The 26579-nt window shown below is 44.3% G+C and overlaps 1 protein-coding gene across 4 annotated transcripts in view; it reads left to right on the forward strand.

Annotated features, from left to right (window-relative positions):
* Positions 1-26579, forward strand: part of mtrr (5-methyltetrahydrofolate-homocysteine methyltransferase reductase) — a 106147-nt gene that overhangs the window by 78007 nt on the left and 1561 nt on the right. Inside the window, exons 13-16 of one of the 4 annotated variants that reach the window (XR_010017414.1) lie at positions 5727-5819; positions 8374-8544; positions 22896-23337; positions 25406-26564. Coding sequence is in view for 1 of the 4 variants with exons in the window: in XM_063043859.1 (XP_062899929.1) it covers positions 5727-5819; positions 8374-8544; positions 22896-23040 (409 nt within the window). In the remaining 3 variants the exon portion in view is untranslated. Of the gene's footprint in view, positions 1-5726; positions 5820-8373; positions 8545-22895; positions 26574-26579 lie in introns of those variants that run through there. The other 3 variants (XR_010017413.1, XR_010017415.1, XM_063043859.1) reach the window with 3 other exon arrangements.

Genomic DNA, 26579 nt, shown 5'->3' on the forward strand with positions numbered 1-26579 from the left:
CAGGTCATCTTTTTCTATCTCTGCCTGCCCTCGATGTCGAAGGTCGAGTTTCATCGTCTGCTGTGGCTGATGTGGAAGGCTTGCTTGACTGCTTAGCCTCGCGCATTTTTAGATCATACAGTTCTTTGGAAGGACTCAAACCATCTTGCAAATATGCCCTAAACCGACGTACCCTTTCAAAATTGAAGTCGTACTTTATCATTGCAGCGAAAATCTCACGCAGTTGCTTCACGTTCAGTTCCTGGATGACTTCACTTTTGGTCCGTTCGCTACTGCATACGGTTTCAATTGTTATCCTTTCCTCTTCCAATTGCATCAGCTCTTCATCTATCAGTTCTTGGTCATGGGATGCCAAAACCTCTTCAACATCATCTTCGTCAACTTCCACAAGCCAAACTCACTTTGTCCTTACTTTATTCACCACGATCGAAACGCTTAATTATGTCTAGTTTTACGCTAAGTATAACACCCTTACGAGTTCTTTTAGGCTTTCCGATACCTCATTTTGCTAACGGCTGCTCACAGGCACATGTTTAAGCAATGCCGGCTAGAATGCAGTTCCGAATCCGGGGGAGGAGCTTTGCTGCTCGGGGCGTGCGCTGCTTTTTCTCGTGCGCTGCCTTTTATCGCACGCTGCCTTTTTTCGTAACAGTGAAAACACCTTCTGTTAGTGAAACAGGTAACTTATGTAGGTCTTTCGTAACAGTGAGGTTTCATAAAGCGAACGTTTAAAAAGCGGGGCACACCTGTACACGAATGCTCCGGATGGCTCTTGACATGAGTTGGCAACAGCACATGATGAACGTCGAGCTCTATGACGACCTACCGATGCTCACCACTAAAATCAAGGCGAGAAGGCTGCAACTAGCGGGGCACTGTCTATGCCAGCCTAGTCATCATATGGAAGCCCAAGCATGGGAGGATGAACCCTGGGCACCCTCTCAAGACTATGGTCAACACGCTCCTAGAAGACAGCAGCGTGGCTAATGTAGATGAACTGAACACACTGATGAGGGAGAGGGAGAAGTGGAGAGTCCGTCATTGTGCCCCTAGTCCTGAGCCGATGTAGTAGTAGCCCTAGTGACGAGACTTCAGTGGTCGCAGGGTATTCCTTAGCCTGGCTGTCCTTGTCCTAATGCTCCTGTGCTTCCTTCCTGATAGTGGGTCAAAGAGATTGTGGCATGGGTGGTAGGGATCCTTAACAATGCTTCGTGTCCTTCGTTCCCAGTAAATGTCACAAATAGGGGGCTGTTTTGGTATGAATGCTGACATGTTTTTGTGTTGCCGATGCTCCATTCATCTTGACAATTAGCACGTCTTTGGTGGGTTTTAGTTGCACTGCGTTGAGAAGGGAGGCTGGTAACATTACAGATGATATTCAGCTTCTGATGGATAGCTGCAGCCAGAGTGCTGACATGGTTCATTTATGAGTTCAGTAAATATGATCCTTTAAGATATTAGGGGTCTGCTGAAATCTTTGATTGAAACAGTGAAGTACTTGAATTACCACTTGTTAGAGATGGGAATCTCCCAATACAAATGTAACCTGTCAGTTTTTAGCCGAAAATTGAACATTGTGTTTTGAGCTCATCCAAGGAGTTGACAATGGATTTAAACCATTTAAACCTGATGTGATGATCGATGAGCATTCTCACTATTGACACTAATGGAAAGAAAAGGTAGTTTTTTAAACAGGCTGGAGACTTTGGGGAGCTCTCACAGCAATAATTGTTGTGGCAGTATATTTTCACTGCCTCACTTTTCATGTTTTGCAGGGACTGCTCAATTCCTGACTCCCTGGTCCATTCCTCCCTCACCATTCCCTGTTCATACAGCACCTCTTCCCTTCGCACTGTCCAAATGGTCATTCCAGGTGAATCAGTGACTTGCTTCCACACTCGTACACCATGTAAGCAAGGCGTTCAGTCCACTTCAACCACACTGAGCAGGCTGCCCACCTGAGCTATTCCCCTTTGCCTGTTTGGTCCATGTCCCTCTCAACCTTTCCTATCTGAGTACATGTCCTAATCTTTTTTTTAACTGTTGTAATTGGACCCATGCCGACCACTCCCACTTGTTTGATATACTCACCTTCTTGTGTGGAAAATCTTGCCCTTCTGGTCTTGCAGCACAGAACAGTACAGACAAGTACAGGCCCTTCGGCCCACAATGTTGTGCTGAACCAGCAAAAAAAACCAAAACCCCCCCAAAATCTAATTCCTTCTAACTACACAATGTCGATATCCCTGCATCCTCATATACATGTGCCTATCTAAACGTCTCTTAGAAGCCTCTAATGTATTTGCCTCTACCACCATACCAGGTAGTGCTTTCCAGGCATCCACCACTCTCTGAGTAAAATAACTTGCCTCTCACATCCCCTTTGAACCTTCCCCCTCTTGCCTTCAATGCATGGCCTCTGGTATTAGACATATCTACCATGGGGAAACAGACACCCACTGTCTACTCTGTCTATGTCTCTCATAATCTTATAAGCCTCTATCAGATCTCCTCTCAGCCTCCACCGCTCCAAAGAAAACAACCCGTTTGTCCAGCCTCTCGTAATAGCATATGGCCTCTAAACCAGGCAACCTCCTGATAAACCTCTTCTGCATCCTCTTCCAAAGCCTCAGCATCCTTCCTAAAGCACAACAACCAGAACTTGTCTGCAATACTCCAGATGTAGCCTCAGCAGAGTTTTATAAAGTTGCAACATAACCTCTTGATTTTTGACTCAAAGCCTCAACTAATAAAAGCAAGCATTCTATTAGTCACCTTAACCATATGTCAACCTGTCTAGCCAACTTTCATGGAGCTATAAACTTGTACGCCAAGATCTCTCTGCTCAGCAACACTGTTAGGGGTCTTGTCCGTAACAGTGTACTGTACTGTCTCCTTACATTTGCCCTACCAAGGTGCAACACCTCACATTTATCTGGGTTAAACTCCATCTGCCATTTCTCTGCCCATATCTGTAACTGATCTGGATTGTGCTTTATTCTTTACCAGTCTTCTACACTATCCACAACTCCACCAATCATGGTATCATCCACAAGCTTACTAACCCACCTTTTGACATTTTCATCCAGGTCATTTATAAACACCACAAACAGCCGAGGTTCCTTCACAGATCCGTGTGGAACACTACTAATTACAGGCCTCCAGCTAGAGTAAATTCCTTTGACCACCACCCTCTGTCGTCTATGTGCATGCCAGTTCTGAATCCAAACAGCCAATTCGCGGTGTTACCCCATGCATCCTAATCTTCTGGATCAGCCTCCCATGAGGGATTTTGTCAAACGCCTTACTAAAATCCATGTAGACAACATCCACTGCCCTACCCTCATCTAACTCTCTTGTCACCTTGTCAAAAAAACTCAATCAAATTGATAAGACACGACTTGCCCCACACAAAGTCATGCTGGCTCTTCCTAATTAGCCCACGGGTTTCCAAATGCTCATATATCCTATCCCTAAGAATTTTCTCCAGCAATTTCCCTACAACTGATGTGAGCCTTGCTGGTCTATAGTTCTAGGATTTTCCCTTGTTCCCCTCTTAAATAGAGGTACAACATTAAACACTGGCCAGTCCTCCGGACCTTGCCTACATCTAGAGAGGACACAAAGATACTGGGCAATACTCTAGCATTTTTGACTCTTGCCTCCCTTGATAACCTGGGGAAATCCCATCAGTCTTTAAATCCTCCCTCTCCACCTTAAAACCTATGCTCCCTAGTTCTAGATTTCCGTACCTTGGGGAAAATGACTGTGGCCATCCACTTTCTCTGGACCTCACATTATTTTCTCAGCCTCTGTAAAGTCACTCCTCATCCTCCTATGCTTCAGGGAAGAAAGCCCCAGCCTGTCCCATATCTCCCAATAACTCAAGCCCTCTAAGTCCTGGAAACCTCCAGCAAATCTTTTCACTCTTTCTAATTTCTATCCTATAGCCAATGCTCCAAGTCTGGTCTCACCAACACTTTGTACAGCTGTAACATGGCATCCCAACTCATACTCAATGCACTGGCAAACAAAGACGAACATGCCAGCTGCCTTCTTCACCATCCTGTCAACCTGTTTTGCCACTTTCAGGGAAATATCTACTCGTACCTCTAGGTCTCTCTGTCCTACAACACTACAGGGCCTTGCCATTCACTGTGCAAGTCCTACCCTGGTTTTATTTTCCAAAATACAACACTTCACACTTGACAGTTAAATTCCATCTACTATTCCTTGGCCCACATCTCCAGTTAATTTAAGCTCTATTGTAATCTTATATCACCTTCCTTACTGTCCACTATACCACCAATTTTGGTGCCATAAGCAAGCTTGCTAGCCACACTAGCAGCATTCTTATCCAGGTCATTAATATTAATGTCAAAGAACTGTGGGTCTACTGATCCCTGCAGTACTCTGCTGATCACAGGCCTCCAGTCATTCCACTACCACCCTCGTCTCCTTGCATGTCATCTCATCTTCTGGTCAATCCACCCTTGTCAAAGGTCTTGCTAAAGTCCATGTTGATAACATCTAATGCCATGCCCTTGTCAATCCTCTTGGTCACCTTAAAAAAAATCAATTAAATTCTTACAATCTAATCACTCTACCACTCCTTCTGTCTGTGTGTGACCTCCTCCACTGCCATTGTAGGTCCAATGTAAGTTAGGAGAACATTTTATCTTCTTTCTAGGCAGTTAATTGCTCTCTGGAATGACCATTTGAATTTTCCAGCTTCAGGTAAACCGCCCTCCCATTGATTCCTATTGTCATGTTTACGCCAGTGGAGCTTTGAGAGGAATGCGGGGCTTCAGTAAGGATGTAAGTGGGATTTGTGCGAGGATATAGCTGGAAGGATTGTGGGAGTTGGTGATAGATGTTGGCAATATGGCTGCTGCTGATGGCAAGAGGACATTGATAGGACTCTGGGGACCAGTGAAAGGTTGTTGGAGATGAGCCTGTGGGGTTACTGAGAGAACATTGGTGACAGTACCTCGGGGCCTACCGAAAGGATGTAGGCGGGACTGCAGCAGTTTGTGTGGTTGAGACCACAGGCTGTGACAATTAGAATAATTCAAAAGACATGGAAGGTTGCACATGAAAGTAATCTTTAAATCAGATTTTTTTTAGAATTTTGAGGTAGAAATTAATTACTTCAATATGTTTGGCTATTTATTATGGAATGATGATTTCTTAAAAAAAAATCCGACAGGTTTCTTCACTGCTTGGTGGATGTTTTAAAAGTACTTCAGAGCCAGATTTCTTCTTTATATTGACTTAGTTTATCTTACCGGAGGCAGGAGGAGTTCTCTATTTGCCTTGGCGTGTGTAGCTAAGGAGTTTGCCCATTCCTGATAAAGGCATAGATCCTCCAATGCACTAGCATAATGCTGACAACTGAGAGCTCTGGGTTCAGCTGCAAGTCTGTCCACAGGCAAGCAGCCAGCTGATCTTGCGTGCACCGGGGAGTGAAATGGTAGTTCAAATGAGGCAATGCAATTCTTGTAGAACATTTTCCTCTGGCTGAAAGAAAATATCACTGAAAATTAGATTGATTTTGATTGCTTTCAAGAATCTGCAACAAATATTTGTTTTTGTATTGAGCCATTAGCATGTTGGTAAGTTTAAGTTCGAGAGGCAGAATGGGAAATCTGGAGCCAGGATACTGCAGTTGAATTGCCAGGCAACTGTGAATGTAGATCTTGATTCATTGTCTTTTTTTGTTTCAGACAAAAACAAAGAGAAGAGAATCCTAAGTGTACTTTTGGAGAAACCTGGCTATTCTATGGCTGCCGGCATTGTGATCGAGACTATCTGTTTCGGTAACCATAGTGTTCTAATTTTATTTGTGTCATTTATCCTCTCTATGGTTGAGGATCCGTTCACAGAGAAACATAACGCACTGTTCAGTCTGCTGCCTTTATCTCCTGATATTTTCAAAATATTATTCCCTCATCTGTTACTGGAACTAAAGTTCTGTGCAAACTTTTTAAAACTTGTAGAGTTCTGATTGAAGTTTTTTAAACTGCTAGACTGAATTTCAATTTACAATACATTCAAGAATTTAGTAAGGAAGCACTTTTTAAGATTCCTGACTGTGGAGTTAAATTTAATCAAACCTAATATTTATCCTGTAATGGATTCACACCAGATTTGGGATTTGATTTTCTGAAGGTATGTTTATATTGTATTGGATTGGGCCCTTCCAGAATTGTGAATAATTTCTGCAAGCTCCTGTTCCCTTGGGGTAGATTCAGAGGTTTTGCTGGCCCTCTGCACACTGGAGTCCAGTGGAGAAGTCTGGGTTGTGGATATGTAGTGCAGAAGTACTGGAACACCCCTGGGGACCAGAACTCCCGCTTCATGGATTTAGGTATCCCTTAAGTGACATTTAGAGACATTTAAAATTGGAGTTTACTTGCCTTCCACTCATTACAAGAGAATTCCAGCATGACTGGGCATCACAGTCTTTCTTGAGTAATCTATCCATGGGAAATACTGACTGATTTGAAATCCCTCAGCTGACAAGACTGGCCTATTGATGCCCTATGATGAACATGGCCAATTTGCTCTCTTGGCACAGGAGCACTGTTCTATATCTCTGTGCAGTTGACAGCATAGACACTGAGCATCTATGCATCTTCGTCTATCTGTCCCAGACAGATGAGTAAAATTTCACCTGGTGGAATTTCTGATTTTTACACTTTTACACTTCTATTGCCATTTTTTTTCCACTTCTCAAGATTTATTTACTGGTTTTAAACCTTATACGATGGTAATTAATCATTTCCATTTTTAACATAGAAGGATCTATCTCATCTGCAGATGATTTCACAGTTGGACTCAACTGAAATTAGAGGGTAAAATAAAGCATGTGCTGATGATGTACTTCTAACGTCCTCTGAATAATTATTAGTGGAAAAATATAACTCAGGCCGAGACAGAGCTTCGAGTGACACTACTCCTGAGGTGCTATTTCAAATCAAGTTGAATTGTTTCCTAGGGAAGGGCCATCACATTTATATCATTTAATGTTGCTCAGCTTTCTTTTTTGGAGCACTGCAGTTGAGGAGGCGTAGAGTCTTTGCTGGAGACTTTGCCAAAGTAGGCCGTGAAGTAAAGATAGCCTGTCATCAAAAATGCAGCCTAGTTGTTTTAAGCTCTGTTTCTTCCCTATATTGTGCATGCACAAGATTGCAGTTCCTCAGTGTGTGGGACAGCATCAGTTATGTTATTGGGGGCGTCCCTTAAATTGAATTAACTCTGGAGACTTAATTAGGTTTATGCAAAGCTTCTGATTAGAAGCACAGACACTGCTTTATGCTTTTCAACTGCACTGAATATTGTTAAACCTTTTAAAGCACGCATCTGTAAAAAGGGTAACTGGTGCTCATCGTATCAGTGTACTGTAGTCATGGTAACAATCATATCATTGGCCCTTATTTGTTTTCACTTTTAAACTAGTTATTAATAAATTTTATATAGATCCACATATGTTCACCATTTCCTGATGCTGTTTTGGTTATGGTCTGAATTAGTGGGGGTAAAGATTTGTCTTTGGTGGTTTGGGCAGGATGCCCAATGCTGCAGTGGCAACAAGCTGTACTCAAGTTCTGAAATTCAGTTCCATTAAAAGGTGCTGGAATTACCACTCTCTGTTAGTCTTTAATAATGGGGCAAAATACTTTAGAAATGATTAAAAATGCTTAATAAGACACATGGATATTTAGAACAAAAGCAGGAGGCTTAAAAACATAGGAATCTACAGCACATTATAGGCTCGTTGGCCACGATGTTGTGCCGACCACATAACCCACTCTGGAAGCTGCCCAGAACTTCCCTATCACATAGCCCCTAATTCCTAAGCTCCATGTGCCTATCTAAGAGTCTCTTAAAAGACCCTATTGTATCTGCCTCTACCACCTTTGCTGGTAGTGCATTCCACGCACCCGCCACTCCCTGTGTGAAAAACTTACCCCTGACATCCCCCTTGTACCTATTTCCAAGCACCTTAAAACTATGCCCTCTTGAGTTAGCCATTTCAGCCCTGGGAAAAGCCTCTGGCTATCCATACGACCAATGCCTCTCATCATCTTGTACACTTCTATCTGGTCACCCCTCATCCTCCGTCACTCCAAGGAGAAAAAGCCAAGTCCTGGAAGTGCTTTAAGTCAGTTCATAAATTCTGCTGGAAAAGTATCCAGTTTAATGTGTGGGGTTAGATCAAAGCTAGCAGACGCTGCAGATGGATAGAATAGAAAGTCAACTGAAAGGGGGCAAAATCCAAATGAAAACATGGAAGTACACAAATACACAGGAACAGAAATAAAGTGAAGCACTTAAAGGCCAAAGATGTATTTGTTTTTGTCTCTGCAGAAAAGAATTACAAGATTTTCTAAGTAATGGCACTTTAACGCAACTGAAAGTCTGTTTCTCAAGAGAGGTGACAGATGGAAAACCAAAATATGTTCAACATTTACTCCAGCACTTAGCCCATGATGTCGCAAAAGTTTTGCTGAATGAACGTGGCTATATGTATGTTTGTGGGTGAGTAGAAATGTAATGATGTCTGTGGCTGATTGTGTATTTTCTGAACTGTACGGAATAGAGTAGATAATTCATCCGTAATTGTGTATTAGGACAAATGTATGTGGTTATATCATCTGAACTTTGCTGCATTCTACTCCAAAAAGGTACAAGAGGAATTTGGGTACTTAATTGAATACAATCTTCTGAGGTAGATGCTGTTGTCAACATACATTGCTGATATTGAATATAATGTGCTTTGCTTTGTGGTAGGGTATTTTTCTGAACCAAAACTGAAATTGCTAAAATCTAATTTAGTTGAATGGAAAATGGGCTTTTCAGGTTCGTAATGCAATAAAAACAGCAAAATAATACAATATAAACAGCACCTTGAGCAAAGGAAGCCTTTGAAAATATTAATCAAATGTTTAATTTTGCAGCAGGGCAATAATGTAGTAATTACAATGTAATAGTTTACTTCGTCAAGCATTAGTAAGATGACAGTAAATGTATTATCTGCAGTTTTTTTTTATCTTTTGTTTCTTTGGAGAAGATGCTAATGTGGTAGAGGAGAAAGTCGTAGAGCTCTGAGACCTGCTTGTGTGTAAATTTAAAATTCCACCCAAAGCTGACCCAAGACAGTTGAAGCCCAGGTACATGTAATCTTTTCCAGAAACCAATCCAGCTCAGAGCAGTTCACTGAACATTGTCTAGTCTCGTGCTGAACCACACTTGACATCCACTCCTGAGCTAAGCGTCCACCCGCACCTTTTTCCTATGTCTCATCCTTGCCCTGAAAATGTATCCCATCCACTGTCTGAACATGGCACCAAGCCAGAATGGAAACAGACAGCTGAGAAAGCACACCACAAGTCCATGCAAGATACCACCTGCATTCCCTTCCTGACTGTCATATCTAACCTCCAGGGTCAAACCAAGCTCAACAAACTGTAATCTAAGCCCAGGTGAAGTACTTTGCCCACTTCCCAAAGAAAGGACAATACCACTTGATCAAGGCAAACTTAAAACCAACATCAGGAAAAACAAGGATGAGAAAAATTCCCAACATCTCTCTTCCCTGATGTATCACATCCAGTTGCTGGCATTCACAAAATTTAAAGTCAACAACCAAAAAAGCCTTACTGGATCAAGTTCTGTCTCTTGTCCCTGGCTAATTTAAAGTTCAAAGTAAATTTATTATCAAAGTACATATATGTCACCACGTACAACCCTAAGATTCATTTTCTTGTGGGCATTCACAGTAAAACTGAGAAACACAATAGAATCAATGTTAGACCCAACAGGACAGACAAACAACCAATGTGCAAAAGACAACAAATTGTGCAAATAAGAGGGCATGGCCTTGGTGGTGGGGGATTGATGATGTTTGTCTTGCAAACACCACCACTGCTGACACTGAGGCACATTGATCTGGAAGAACTACTGAACCAGTTTACTCCCAACCCAATCTGAACCTGAATGTTCCTGGATCTCACCTGGACCTCGCATGGTCTTTGTACCTGGGGTGGGGGGAGGGCAGGTTCTAATTTGTGTACCTGGTAAGAAGAAAAGCGAAAATTTTGGATGTTTTTTAGCAGACCACAAAGGATAATTGGCTGATTTAACCAAATGGGTTAAATTTCTGAAGGTGGGATAAAATAGATATATAAACTCTAAGACTATTATTCATTTTGAACAAAAGGAACTAAATATAATATATAGAAGAGGTTCTGGGCATGGGAAGTGCGAAGCCTCTTTATGTAAAAAGTTGTGAGTTCAGAAAATGTAGTACGATAGTTGATATTTGAAAACTTTTAACTGAATAAAAATTTTCATCCAGAAGTACTCAAGGAAATTTAAAACAAAACCTATTTCTACGTGGTTATCTTTATTTGAATGGTAATATTAGAGTTCTGATTTAATTGATTCATAATAATTTCTGGAGAAAATGCAGTTGGAGCGCAAGTGCGGTGGGGATGGAGTTACATGGAGGTTATAGCATCATGCAGTAAAGAAACAAGCCTCTTGATCCACTGAGTCCATCTACACTAATCCAACGTTAATCCCTTTTTTATTCTCTCCACATTCACAACATCCACTGCCTTGCTTTCATCTGCATTCTTGGTAACTTCCTCGAAAAACTCTATAAGATTGGTTAGACATGACCTATTGTAGCGATGTGCTACACACAGCGTTAGAATAACCACACAGAGTCGGTGAGTTAGAGTTGCGATGAAAGAGGTTTATTCAAACTTCACGGCCCGCTTTAAAGCCTTCCCGTTCCCGCCCTCCCTGGGCGGGACTACTGTGGGGAATGCATATTCCCAGACCCTTTCTGCGCGCGGGATTTTCCCGCTGCTGGTGAAGATGGCCTGGCGCCCTTTTTGCTGCCGGCCCTCTGCCTGCGCGCGCTGTTTCGTGAGCCGGTTCGTGGGTGCCAGAAAGTGGGTCGCCACATAACCCCACCCCAGAACCGGCGATACCTCCCCCAATGTCCACAGTCTGGATCGGCCTCTGTTTGGGAGGTCTGCCCCTGCGCTGCGGTGCCTGAGCCTGGACCGGTTGCGCCAAGTCCACATGGGCCGGTTTGAGTCGGTCCACCGTGAATACCTCCTCTCTCCCCCCAATGTCCAGCACGAACGTGGACCCGTTGTTCCTGATCACCTTAAACGGCCCCTCGTAGGGCCACTGTAGCGGTGCCCGGTGTCCGCCCTGTCGTACAAAAAGAAACTTACAGTTCTGCAGGTCTTTGGGTATGCAGGTCGGGATCTGTCCGTGCTGTGAAGTGGGTATGGGGGCCAGGTTACTGAGCCTCTCACGTAGTCTGTCCAGGACTGCTGCGGGTTCTTCCTGTTGCCCCCTTGGGGCTGGTATGAACTCTCCTGGGACGACCAGGGGCGCGCCGTACACCAACTCGGCCGACGAGGTGTGTAGATCCTCTTTGGGCGCCGTGCGGATTCCGAGCAGGACCCAGGGAAGTTCGTCCACCCAGTTAGGCCCCTCCAGGCGGGCCATGAGAGCCGATTTCAGGTGATGGTGGAAGCGCTCCACTAGTCCGTTCGACTGTGGGTGGTAGGCAGTTGTGTGGTGTAGCTGTGTTCCTAAAAGTCTGGCCATAGCCGACCACAGGCTGGAGGTGAACTGGGCGCCCCTGTCGGAGGTAATGTGGGCCGGTACCCCAAAGCGTGCTACCCAGGTTGCGATCAGTGCTCGGGCGCTGGATTCGGAGGTGGTGTCGCTGAGCGAGACTGCCTCTGGCCATCTGGTGAACCGGTCTATCATAGTTAGGAGGTACAGCGCTCCTCGCGACACTGGCAGGGGCCCCACGATGTCCACATGAACATGGTCGAACCTCCGGCGGGTGGGTTCGAACCGCTGCGGTGGAGCCTTGGTGTGCCGCTGCACCTTGGCCGTTTGGCACTGCATGCACGTTTGGGCCCATTCGCTGACCTGTTTACGCAGTCCATGCCACACGAACCTGTTGGAGACCAGCCGGACAGTTGTCCTGATGGAGGGGTGCGCTAAGTTATGAATGGATTCGAACACCCGCCGGCACCAGGCTGCTGGGACTACGGGGCGGGGTTGGCCGGTAGCTACGTCACATAATAGGGTCCTCTCACCTGGGCCTACGGGGAGGTCTTGGAGCTGCAAACCGGAGACTGCAGTCCTGTAACTGGGGATCTCAGCGTCTGCCTGCTGTGCCTCTGCCAGCGCTGCATAGTCCACCCCCTGGGACAGGGCCTGTATGGTAGGTCTGGAAAGTGCATTTGCCACGACATTGTTCTTTCCAGAGACGTGCCGGATGTCCGTCGTGTACTCGGAGATGTAGGACAGATGTCGCTGCTGGCAGGACGATCAGGGGTCGGACACCTTAGTGAACGCAAAGGTAAGCGGTTTGTGGTCTGTGAACGCGGTGAAGGGCCTACCTTCTAAGAAGTACCTGAAATGCCGGAGTGCCAGGTATAGTGCCAATAGCTCCCGGTCGAAAGCACTGTATTTGAGTTCGGGTGGTGGTAGGTGTTTGCTGAAGAACGCCAGGGGTTGCCAGCGACCCTCGATGAGTTGTTCCAGCACTCCACCGACTGCTGTGTTGGATGCGTCCACCGTGAGGGCAGTAGGAACGTCCGTTCTGGGGTGCACTAGCATCGCGGCGTTTGCCAAGGCTTCTTTGGTTTTAACGAAAGTGGTTGCGGCCTCTTCGTTCCAGGTAATGTCCTTGCCCTTACCCCACATTAGAGTGAACAAGGGGCGCATGGTTCGGGCTGCTGAGGGGAGGAAACGGTGGTAGAAATTCACCATACCCACGAATTCCTGCAAGCCTTTGATTGTGTTGGGTCGGGGGAAGTGGCGGACCGCGTCTACCTTGGCGGGCAGCGGGTTTGCCCTGTCTTTAGTAATCCTGTGGCCCAGGAAGTCGATGGTGTCGAGTCCGAACTGGCATTTGGCTGGATTGATTGTAAGGCCGAATTCACTCAGGTGGGAGTAGAGCTGGCGGAGGTGGGACAGATGCTCCTGCCGACTACTGCTGGCTATGAGGATGTCGTCCAAATAGATGAATGCAAAGTCCAGGTCGCGTCCCACCGCGTCCATTAGCCGCTGGAAAGTCTGTGCGGCATTCTTTAGACCAAACGGCATTCGGAGGAATTCAAAAAGTCCGAACAGGGTGATAAGTGCTGTTTTGGGGATGTCGTCCGGATGTACAGGGATTTGATGGTATCCCCAGACAAGGTCTACCTTGGAAAAGATCCTTGTGCTGTGTAGGTTTGCTGCGAAGTCTTGAATGTGCGGCACAGGGTAGCGGTCTGGCATTGTAGCCTTGTTCAGTCTGCGGTAGTCACCGCATGGTCTCCAGCCCCCCGTTGCCTTGGGCACCATGTGAAGGGGGGAGGCCCATGGGCTGTCGGACCGTCGTATGATCCCTAATTCCTCCATCTTCTTGAACTCCTCCTTCGCCAGTCGGAGCTTGTCCGGGGGAAGCCTTCGAGCACGGGCGTGGAGGGGTGGTCCCTGGGTCAGGATGTGGTGCTGTACTCCATGTCTGGGCATGGCTGCCGTGAACTGCGGTGTCAGTACTGATGGGAAATCCGCCAGGACCCTGGTGAATTCATCGTCGGACAGCGTGATGGAGTCCAGGTGTGGGGCTGGCAACTGTGCTTCACCCAGGGAGAACGTTTGAAAAGTCTTGGCGTGGACTAATCGCTTCCCTTGCAAGTCGACCAGCAGGCTGTGGGCTCGTAGAAAATCTGCCCCCAGCAGTGGTTGGGCCACGGCGGCCAGTGTGAAGTCCCACGTGAACCGGCTGGAGCTGAACTGTAGCCGCACCATGCGGGTGCCGTAGGTTCGTATTGTGCTGCCATTAGCGGCCCTCAGGGTGGGTCCCGGTTCTCTGTTGCGGGTGTCGTAACTCGTTGGAGGTAAGACACTGATCCCGCTCCGGTGTCGACCAAAAAGCGGCGTCCCGACTGCTTGTCCCAGACGTACAGGAGGCTGTCCTGATGGCCAGCCGCCGTAGCCATCAGCGGCGGCTGGCCCTGGCGTTTCCCGGGAATTTGCAGGGCGGTCTGCAGCGGTGGGCCTCCGTGCCCCACCGCTGGTGGTAGAAACACCATTGTTCGTTGGGCTCCTCACTCCCGTCGCCGGGTTTTGTAGGCTCTGCTGCCGGGCCTGGTCTGGTCTGTCATTGGGCACGCGGCTTGGTGATCTGTGCGACGGATGCCCCTCTCTCTTTCCTGGCATTCCACAGCACATCTGCTCGGGCCGCCACCTCCCGGGGGTTGCTGAAATCTGCGTCGGACAGCAGCAGGCATATGTCCTCGGGCAGTTGCTCTAGGAACGCCTGCTCAAACATGAGGCAGGGTTTGTGTCCTTCAGCCAGGGCCAGCATCTCGTTCATTAATGCTGACGGCGGCCTGTCTCCCAAACCATCCAGGTGCATTAAGCGGCGTGCTCGTTCGCGCCGTGAGAGTCCGAAAGTCCTTATGAGCAGGGCTTTGAATGCTGTGTATTTGCCGTCCTCCGGGGACGACTGTATGAACTCCTCAACTTGTGCAGCAGTCTCCTGGTTGAGTGAGCTCAGCACGTAGTAGTAGCGAGTGGACTCTGAGGTTATCTGCCGAATGTGGAATTGTGCTTCTGCTTGTTCGAACCATAAATGGGGTCGCAGCGTCCAGAAGCTTGGCAGTTTTAACGAAACTGCGTGAACAGATGCAGCGTCGGTCATCTCTGGTCCAAATATCGTTTGGGCCGTCGGGGTCACCAATTGTAGCGATGTGCTACACACAGCGCTAGAATAACCACACGGAGTCGGTGAGTTAGAGTTGCGATGAAAGAGGTTTATTCAAACTTAGCGGCCGGCTTTAAAGCCTTCCCGTTCCCGCCCTCCCTGGGCGGGACTACTGTGGGGAATGCATATTCCCAGACCCTTACTGCGCGCGGGATTTTCCCCCTGCTGGTGAAGATGGCCTGGCGCCCTTTTTGCTGCCGGCCCTCTGCCTGTGCGCGCTGTTTCGTGAGCCGGTTCGTGGGTGCCAGAAAGTGGGTCGCCACACTATCACGCACAAAGCCATAGACTATCCTTAATCAGTCCATGTCTATTGTTAATCCGGTCCCTTACCATACCTTCCAATGACTGTCCCACAACTGATGTCAGACTTGCCGGCCTATAATTTCCTGTTTCTGTTTAGTCTTTATTAAACAGTGGAACAACATTGGCTATCCTCCAATCGTCTGGTACCTTTCCTGTCGATAAGGATGTTTTAAATATCTCTGCTAGGGCCCTGGCAGTTTCTGCACTTGCCTCCTGTAGGGTCCAAGGGAGCACCTTGTCAGGCCCTAGGGATTTATCTAGCCTGATTTGCCTCAGGGTAACAAATACCTCCTCCTCTGTAATCTGTGCAGGGTCCATGAAGTTGGTGCCGCTTTGCCTGAGTCTATAAACTCTGTATCCATCTCCCAAGTAAACATAGTTGTGAAGAATGCATCTAAGATCTTCCCGAGCTGTTTTGGCTCCACACGTGAATTACCATTTTAGTCTTCCGAAGGACCAATCTTACCCCGACAATCTTTTGCTCTTAACATACCTGTAGAATCTCTTAGGATTCTCCTTCACCTTGTCAACTGGAGCAATTTCATGCCATCTTTTAGCCTTCCTGATTTTTTAAGTGTTCCCTTGCATTTCTTATATTCCATAAGCACTTCATTTGTTCCTACCTGTCGGTACTTGCTATGCACCTCCTTTTTTCTCTTAACCAGGGTCTCAATATCCCTTGAAAACAGAAATTCCCTACGCCTGTTATCTTTATCTTTTATTCTGACAGGCACATACAAGCTTTGTACTCTTGACATTTCATTTTTGAAGGCCTCCCACTTTCCAAGTACACCTTTCCCCGAAAGCAGCCTGGCGCAAATCACGCTTGCAGATCATTTCTGATACCATCAAAACTGGCCTTTCTCCATTTAGAATCTCAACCCATGGATCAGACCTATCTCTTTGCATATTTACTTTGAAAATCATGGCATTGTGGTCACTGGATGCAACGTGTTGCCCTGCACAAACTGTTGTCACTTGCCCTACCACATTGCTTAATAGCAGATCCAGTATCACACACTCTCTCATTGGAACTTCTGCGTACTGATGGAGAAAACTTCCTTGAACATATTTGAACAATTCTATCCCATCTAGCCCTTTTACAGTACGGGAGTCCCAGTCAATATGTAGAAAGTTAAAATCACCTACAAGAACACCCTTGTGTTTCTCGCAACAGTCTGCAATCTCTTTGCAAATTTAAGTCCCTAGGACTAATGTGTGGTCAGCAATATAGCCTCATTAACGTGGTCATACCTTCCTTATTTCTCAGTTCCACCCATAGAGCCTCACTAGTTGAGTCTTCAGTCTGACTTGACGGAGCACTGCCCTGTCATTTTCCCTGACTAGTATGGCCACCTTTCCTCCTTTAATCCCTCCTGCAACCAAGTCTCACTAATGACTACAACGTAGTAATTCCATGTGTTGATCCATGCCCTGAGCTTGTCCGCCTTTCCTGCGATACTACTTGCGTTGAAATATACACAGCTCAGGGCATTACTTGCACCACGCTCAACCTTTTTCCTGAAGTTGTCTGAGGTCTTACCAACATCTGCTCGACAACCTCTCCACTATCTATTCTGGCACTCTGGTTCCCACTCCCCCTGCAACTCTAGTTTAAGCCCCACCATGCAGCATTAAGAAACCTTCCCACTAGGATATTAGTCCCCCTCCAGTTCAGGTGAAAACCACCCCTTCTGTACATTGCCCAGCTTCCCTGGATGAGAGCCTAATGATCCAAAACTCTTATGCCCTCCATCCTACATCAACTCCTTAGCCATGTATTAAACTGTATACTATTTCCTAGTTCTGGCCTCAGTAGCACATAGGGCAGGTAGCAGTCCTGAGATCATAACCCTGGAGGTCCTGCATCTATCTCCTTGAACTCCCTATGCAAAACCTTGTCATGTCCTACCCATATCATTGGTACCTACATGGACCATGACCTCTGGCTGTTTGCCCTCCCACATTATCTATATTCCTTGCCTGTTCCTGTGTCTGCATGAATGATTCTTAAACATTGCTATGATATCTGCTTCCACCACCTTTCCTGGCAATGGGTTCCAGGCACCTAACCATTGTGTAAAAGTATATAAACTTTCCTCACAAATTAAGTTTAAATGTTCTCCCCCTCACCCTAAAACCATTCCCCACTAGTATTTGACATTTTCACCCTGGGAGGGGAAAACAATTGGACTATCCATCCTATCTATGCCTGTCACAATTTTGCACTGTATACTTGTATCAGGTCAATTCTCAGCCTCTGAGCCTCTGTTGCTCCAGATTTCACCAAAGTTGTCCAACCTCTTCTTATAGCTAATATGTTCCAATCCAGACAAGATCCTGACGAACCTGTTCTGTACCCTCTCCAAAACCTCCACATCCTACTTGTAGTGTAATGACCAGAATTGCACACAATTCTGCAAATGTGGTGTAACTAAAATTTTGTATGGCTGCAACATGACTTCCTGAGCAATGAAGGTCAGCATGCTCTAAACTTTCTTTGCCACACTATTCACTTTCAGGGAACTTGGGACTCGCATCCCAAGTTCCCTCTGTATATCAATGCTCTTCTGGATCCTGCCATGTACTAATGTTTTCTCTCAAGTTTGAGCTCACAAAATGCACTTGTTCAGATTCATCACTGTTTGCTGCTTCTCCCTTAAAGATTCCAGTTGATCTGTCTTGTTGCATCCTTTGACAACTTTCCTGACAATCCATAACTCTGAGTTTTGGTACTCCCTGCAAACTTACTAATCGGACCTCCTGCATTTTCATCCAAGTCATATATGTAGGTCCTAACACTGATTACTAATTATGGATTTCACTGAGAGAAATGTCTCTCTTTCACTACCTTCCGACATCTATGGCCAAGTTAATTTTGTATCCAATTTATCAACTATGATGTAATAATGTCCAATACTTTACTAAAGTTTATTTTGCCTAAATATTTTTAATTTAGAGATACAGTGCAAAATGTCTGGTCCTTCGAGCTTCGCCACTCAACAACCCCCGAATCACGGGACAATTTACAATATGTTACGTAGACCATGTGAGATTCTGTAAACAAGACTGATTCTATGCAGAACTGTTTCTGCTGGAAAAAATGTGACTGAAATTCCTTTCAGAAAACTTTGAGAAGGTAATCGTAGGAAATTTCTTATTTTGGGAATATGAGAGTTAGATTGTGGGTTAAAGAGAACATAAGATACAGGAGCAGGAGTCGGCCATCTGGCCCGTTGAGCCTGCTCTGCCATTCAATAAGATCATGGCTCATCTGGCCATGGACTCGTCTCCATATATCTGCCTTTTCCCCATAACCTTTAATTCCCCTACTATGCAAAAATTCTGTCCAGCTTTCTCTTAAATATATTTACTGAGTTGGCCTCCACTGCTTCATTGGGCAGAGAATTCCACAGATTCACCACTCTCTGGGGAAAAGCAGTTCCTCTTCACCTCCATCTTATGTCTACTCCCCTGAATGTTGTGGCTATGTCCCCTACCTAGTTCTAGTCTCAGCTACCAGTGGAAACAACTTTCCTGCCTCTATCTTATCTATCCCTTTCATAATTTTATGTTTCTATAAGATCTCCTTTCATTCTTCTGAATTCCAGTGAGTACAGTCCCAGGCGACTGAATCTCTCCTCAGTCTAACCCCTTCATCTCTGGAATTTGGGACTAAAAGATTTTTAAATACAAAATGAATTAAACATTTAGTAAGAAATTGAGCCAAATTCTGGTAAACATCAACCTGTTTTCTTTGCTGTTTGGAAATTCTTTAATTTGAGAAATTGTAGCCAAATTATTAATTTCAAGCAGTTGACAACAATAAGAGCCAAACTTTGAAAAGCTTCAGAATCATAACCAGGTTTGACATCACTGGAATATGTCATGAAATTTGTTGTAGATCTTATCTGTAGTAGTAACGATTTATCTAATTTTGAATGCATTTTGCAGAACCTCGACTTACATCAAAATTTGGGATGAAGCCGTCTCCTATAATGCACTGTGATCGATCAAAAGGTGGCACCACCAAATAGGAAACTGAGTTATCTAGCACTAAATAAACCACAATGCCAGAATGTTGCATTTGATAATGAAAAGTGGGCGTTTGAATGACAGTCCCAATTAGCATTAACATTTGCATGGTAATTGACTTGCTGGTGTGGAGGAGTGAAGTAGATCTATTTCGGGGAAGGGAATATTGTGACATTCTCACATGACTTGTTGAAGCAACTCTTGTAACAATAGCATGTGACAATAAGTAACGGCATGAAGGCAGCAAAGTTGTCTTGCCAAAATATAAAATCTGCAAACATACAGAAACAGTTTACTCAACTTTAGCTGTGTAGCCAGATGTTAAGAATGGGTATCTGGAGATTTGTTTTGCCCGTGCCCTCTAGCATTTATCTTTCATAAATTTACACCAAGATCAGTGTAGTGGAAGATAAGTTTATACCAGACTTTTAAAAAAATTTTCTATAAAGCCATGTGTGTATTTTTGTGTATTTTTAAAAATTTTCTTTAAATATACACCATGCACTTTTATTTTTCCAATGACTGGTGCCTAAACTGATGAGTGAATCATTCTCTCATATTTTATAGGCATTGTTTGTAGAATTTGATTAGTTGCTGCTCTGTGGAGGCAAAACATGTCCCCATAGAAAGCGGTGCAGAAATTCTCGTTGGTAGCAGGAGTCAGTGATGTCTTCGATCAAGCTGTGTTCGAAGCTGCATTAGAAGAGTGTATTTTATTAAATCACCGTTCGGTATAAACTAGAAATATTTCAGATTTTAAAATGCCCTCTGTGTAGATTAATGTTTATTTTGTTAATAGAAATATTAACAGAAGTACATTTTGTCAATTTTTAAAAGGAATATTTTCGTGATTCGATTCTACTCAGACACAGAGAGACTGCTATTTTAACTGACAGACTGAACGTTTTAAATTTCCTCTCACAGAATGCAGAAATAAAGAAATAATAAAAAATATTATCAAAAAAAATAGGAAATTTAGACAAAGAAAAGAGAATGGAACACAGAGGGCTAGTTTCTCCTGACCTAATATGCTGGATAAATACAAAACTGTTTTTAAAAAAAAACCTAGGTATGTAAAAATGTGGATGAAAAGTCTGATTGCAAAGTTACTGCAAGTTCACAATGAAGTAGTAAGTACGGCTTCTGTGGTTAATGGAAAACAAAGCAGTCAATTTAAAATCAGGATTGTAAAGTTATTAGAAACTATTATTAAGAATAGCATAGGTTAATCATGGAGCTTTAATATGGATAGCAGCAAACTGTGTGTGTCTAACTTTATTAAATTGTAGATGTACTGTACCTGTAACACACATCAAAGTTGCTGGTGAACGCAGCAGGCCAGGCAGCATCTGTAGGAAGAGGTGCAGTCGACGTTTCAGGCCGAGACCCTTCGTCAGGACTAACTGAAGGAAGAGTGAGTAAGGGATTTGAAAGTTGGAGGGGGAGGGATAGAGCCAAGAGCTGGACAGGTGATTGGCAAAAAAAAAAGCCTATCACCTGTCCAGCTCTTGGCTCTATCCCTCCCCCTCCTGTCTTCTCCTATCATTTTGGATCTCCCCCTCCCCCTCCAACTTTCAAATTCCTTACTCACTCTTCCTTCAGTTAGTCCTGACGAAGGGTCTCGGCCTGAAATGTCGACTGCACCTCTTCCTACAGATGCTGCCTGGCCTGCTGCGTTCACCAGCAACTTTGATGTGTGTTGCTTGAATTTCCAGCATCTGCAGAATTCCTGTTGTTTACTGTACCTGTACTTGTGTTGGCGCGTGGCCAAGTGGTTAAGGCGTTCGTCTAGTGATTTGAAGGTCGCAAGTTCGAGCCTTGGCTGAGGCAGCGTGTTGTGTCCTTGAACAAGGCACTTCACCACACACTGCTCTGCGACGACACCGGTGCCAAGCTGTATCGGCCCTAGTGCCCTTCCCTTGGACAACATCGGTGGCGTGGAGAGGGGAGACTTGCAGCATGGGCAACTGCCGGTCTTCCATACAACCTTGCCCAGGCCTGCGCCCTGAAAACCTTCCAAGGTGCAAATCCATGGTTTTACTCACGTTACTCACGAGACTAATGGATGCCTAAAAGAAATAAAAAAGAACTGTACCTGGAAGGTATTTAACAAAATGCCACACTGAAAGCTGATGAAGATAAAACACTGATTTAAGACGGAAGTGGCATTTTGGATACAAAAATAATTAAGTACCATGTACAAAGGACGGTGTTGAATGAATACTTTTCAGACAAAGAAGTGGTGTTCCCCAAGGGGCAGGTTATTTAGGTGCCACGGTAGTGGTTAAAGTGACGCTTTTACACCTCAGAGTGTTCTAGAGTTTGGAGCTCATTTCCAGCGCCATTCTGTAAGCAGTCTCTGTACATACTCACCGAGGAATGCATGGGATTTCTCCGGGTGCCCCAATTCAAAGATGCGGGTTCATTGGTTACTGTAGATTGTCCCATGATTAGATTAGGGTTAATGAGGTATTTCGGAGGCTGCTGGCGCTGCGAAGCTCGAAGGGCCAGAAGGGTCTGCACTGGTCTGTATTGCTAAACAAATAAAACTATATAAGCATGAGTGTAGGGACTAGAATTCTAAGTTTACAGACATAGGGAGCAGATGATACAAAGCTAGCAGTTACTCGTGAGAATGGCTGTATGTTCCTGAATGCTGTGAACTTGGCGAAAAGAGTTCAAACGGGGGGTATGAGATGGTACACTTTGGGAAGACTAACATCAAAATACATTTGGTATAAATGGCATTATTTTGAAGGGTATATATTCATACATCCTGAAAGGTGAGAGAATAAGATAAGAATTCTAAAGTGCAAACGGAACTGGATTTAGAGAATGCAAGATAAAAATAATATGGCACCTGATAATAAAAGAAGAGCTTTGGGGCTCAGATAGATTAAAATTGGGCACTTGGGGGGGGGGGGAAAAAGAACTTGGGTAGAGTGGAGTATTACTGTGACCTCAGTGGTCCTTTCAAGAATGGAAGATTTCAGTTCAGAGTAGAGGTTTAAAAATGTTGGTGTTATTTTACTAGATGATGACCAAATAAGTTTTGATAAAGTAGATAGAGAATATTTATTTTATCAATAACCAGGCAATAAGAGTTCAAAGTTATTGGCTCAAGATAACAAGAAAGATGAGGACAAAATACTTTCATCGAAGGATATCAAGCAACTAGAAACTGGGCAGATCTTCAAGATGAGGAACTTGAAGTACTGCAGAGATAAGACAGGCTTGTGGGATTAAGCATCAAAGTTCTAAGTACATTTATTATCAAAGTATGTGTACGTCATACAGCTTTGAAATTCATTTCCTATCAAGCAGCCATGAAACAAAGAAACCCTAAAAGAACCCATTAAAAAAGGACTGTCAAAAACCCAGTGTGCAGAGAGAGAGAAAAATCAGGCAAACAATAAATGCAAGCAAATCGAGTTCTGAACTGAAGTCCGCATAAAGTCCACAGACCCTTAGTTCAACGCAGAACAGGGCAGCGAGCTGAACCGGCTGCACCCTTGCCTCAGGCCCTGACACCATGAACTTTTTAATCTGGCCCAGCGCATAAATTGTCGTCCAAACGTCTGGTTCAGTTGCCTTGATGCACTCTGGGGCCTGGGTCCCACTGTGTCGATTTGGCCTGTATCTGACTTTTCTGATGTAGCACAGCTTAAATCGTCATCCAAACAGGACTACTGTCAAAAGTCCTGGGCTTTCTCAAAAAACTAACATATCTCACATTTTATTCTTTCAACAGAGATGGCAAGAATATGGCTAAAGATGTGACTACCGCTCTGACTGAAATTATATCCAAAGAGCTGGGAGTGAATACTCTAGAAGCCATGAGAGTTGTAGCCAACCTGTGTGAAGAGAAGCGCTACTTGCAGGATGTCTGGAGTTGAATGAGCCTTGAGAAGAGGATTCAAAACCAGTTGCATGTCTTTATTTAAGATATTTGCAAAGACATGAGACATTTTTAACCAGTGATAAGTCTAGGGGAACAAATTGGAAAGACTATTCTTTTAGGCGAGATGTTTGGATTTTTTTTTCCAGCACAGGCCGTGTTGAAAACATTAAACATAATGGTGATGTCCCTCTGTTGAAGAACACTATGTTGACAGAAGAAATGATGATAGCTTGTCAAACATCTTTCTGTGAAATGCTCTTCCAGATGCAGGCACTTCTTGAAAGAGTTGTTGGTGATTATTTTTCTGCTTTTTGATGGATTACCCCATAAAACAGCAATTTTTCTTCACATGTGTAACTGAATGGTATATTTGATAAAAATCAATGCAAGTTGTAATATTTATTTATTCAAGTTTTAAGATGTGTCATTTGAAACCATTTAATTAGTAAGTTATAGTTGTAGGCAACACAACTGTAATTAAAAACTCCAGCACTTTCAGTACATTTATACCATGACATACAAATTTCAGTTTTAGAAATTCTCAGGAATAGTCGTGGACCATTGTTTTCCCACATTTCATCATTCTATTTATCATGCTGTCATTTTTTCTGTCTTTAAGTTAGATACGAAGTATGTTTTTTTTAAACATCAAGGACATTACACTTTCACCACTTGACTCAATATTGCTATTGAATCATACAGCATGGAAACAGCACACGTTTCCTATGTCAGCTGTGTTGCTTATCAACATTAATTCCATTTGCCTGTATTCCTCTATGCCTGTCCTGTCTTTTAAAAGTTATAATGGTATCTGCACCTACTACTGTCTTTAGCATCTCTGTCCATCTCTGTATGGGAAAACCCTATTGGTATCAGATATCTTTTAAATTTCTCTCCTTTTTTTTATTGTGCTCTCTAGTTCTAGACTCACCTGCTGTGAGAAAGATTCTGATTATATATCCTATCTATGCTCCTCAACATTTTCATTTCTTCGTTATGTGCCGTATCACATGGCGTGGGTGACCATGGTCTTTCCATGACCAAGATCTTTCTTGGGAGATTTTTCTCTAGAAGTGGTTGGCCATTGCTACCCTCTGGGCAGTGTGTTTACAAGATGGGTGACCCCAGCCATTATCAATACTCTTCAGAGATCGTCTGCCTGGCAGTAGTGGTCACGTAACCAGGACTTGTGGTTATGCACCAGCTGCTCATATGACCATTGACCACCTGTTCCCATGGCTTCATGTGACCCTGATCAGGTTGGGGGGTGGGCGGTGCTAAGCAGGTGCTGCACCTTACCCAAGGGTGACCTGCAGGCTAACAGAGGAAAGAAGTGTTGATAGAGATGTGTCTCCACCCTCATAATTTTATAAACCTCTATAACATCAGCGATCACCTTCCTTTGTTCCAGTGAAGATAAACTCAGCCTATCCCATCTCTCCTCATAACTACAGCCCCCAATTTCAGGCAATGTCCCGTTGAATCTCTTTTGTTTTCTCTCTTTTGCTACCACACCCTTGCTGCAGTGTGGCAGTCTTACACAGTGCTCCAAGTGCAGTCCAATCAATATTTTGGATTGTAAGACATGCCAATTGTTGAATTCAATGCCTTGCCTATGAAGGCAAGCATGCCATATGGCGTCTTTACTATCCTATCCACCAGCGTTGCTACCTTCAGCACACTGTAGACTTGCACCCCAAAATTCTCTGCATCAGTGCTCTGTTTACTCTTGTGCCCATCAGATTTTACTGCATGATGAAATTCCATCTGCCGCCATTTCGCCCAATGTCCTGAGATAGCCTTCACTATCAATAACACCATCAATTTTCATGTTATCAGTCCATCTAAATTTTCATCCATGTCATTTATATCTGTTAGAAACAGCACAGGTCCCAGCACGGATCACTGTGGTCCATCTGGTTACAGATTTCCATTAAGGAAACATAAACATCCACCACTACTGTCTGCCTCCTATCACCACGCCAAGTTTGGACTCAGTTTGCCAACACACCTTGGGTTCATCATACCTTCACCTTTTGGACCAGCCTGCCATGTGGGATCTTGTCGAATGCCGTGCAAACTATGTCTACTGCTCTGCCTTTACCAATTTTCTTAGCCACTTGCTCAAAAAACTTTTTCCGATTTGTGGGACCTAATTTCTTCCACATAAACCTATGCTGTGCACAGAACAAAACTATACTTCTCTGACAAACTTCCATGCTATTTATGCAAAGCTCACAGGTCTATATTTTAGAAGGGCTTGTATCTATTGCCCTTCTTGAATAAGGAAACGATATTGGGTATCTAGCTTCTGTGATCTGTGAAATTTATCATATTATCTTGTACTTCTCTTTGCGCAGGGAGGCTATTTGGCCAATTGAATCAATGCTATCTCACAATATTCGCATTAGTGTTGTTCCCACACTTACTTATCTTGAATCAGCTCTCCACTGATTGTCCTGCTGTGCAGCTGGACAAGAGCTAATTTGGAGGATACTGGAGCACTTGTGGAAATCCACGCGTTGCAAGGAGAACATGCAAACTCTGCATGGACTGCACCAAGCATCAGGATTAAACCCAAGGTCCCTGGAGCAGTGAGGTATCACAATGCTACACAATTTGTACCACACCAGAACAAGTGGGATCTCCCACTAGCCACCCATTTTAATTCAATTTCCCATTCCCATTCTGATATGTCCATCCATGGCCTCCTCCGCTGTTGGGATAAGTCCACATTTAGGTTGGAGGATTAGCTCCTTGTATTCCATTTGGGTAGTCTCCAATATGATGGCATGAACATCGATTTCTTAAACTTCCAGTAATGTCTCCCCTCACCCCCTTCACCATTTCCCATCCCCTATCCCTTTGTCTCTCGTCATGTTATCTCCTTGCCTGCCCATCGCCTCCCTCTGGTGTTCTTCTTCCCCCCCCCCACCCTTTTTTCATTCTTCCTTGTCCTTCTGTCTCCTTCATCAATCAACTTCCTAGCTCTTTGCTGCACCCCTCCCCCTCTAAGTTTCACCTACTGCCTGGCGTTTCTCTCTCGCCTCCCCCCACCTTTCGGATCTACTCCTCAGCGTTTTTTTCTCCAGTCCTGCCGAAGGCCCGAAATGTTGACCGTACTTTTTCCCATAAATGCTACCTGGCCTGCTGAGTTCCTGCAGTATTTTGTGTGTTGTAACACTTGTGGTCCTTAAACAAAGGAGATGAACTTATTTCATAACTTCTAAAACAACTAGACATATGAGACAATGTGTATTATCAAATTTGAAGTTTAAAGCATAGAGATCATAAAGGCCTGTTGATTTTAAGCCAGATTATGAAATTCTCCAACCTTCGTCTCCTCATTCTGCAGGTTTTGCGAATGGCTTTAGTTTTAGTTTTGCATTCCTTTGTATTCTTCTTGGGTAGAGTTGGTGTTTTTATTAAAGGATGTGTACTTTTGTTTTTTTTTTGTGGATGTGTATTTAAATATTTTAAGATTCATGTGGACACCCAGATGTTAAGTTTTACACATGAATGCTTAGCTTGTGA

This window comes from Mobula hypostoma, chromosome 3 (assembly GCF_963921235.1).
Source record: "Mobula hypostoma chromosome 3, sMobHyp1.1, whole genome shotgun sequence".
Taxonomy (NCBI): Eukaryota; Metazoa; Chordata; class Chondrichthyes; order Myliobatiformes; family Myliobatidae; genus Mobula; species Mobula hypostoma.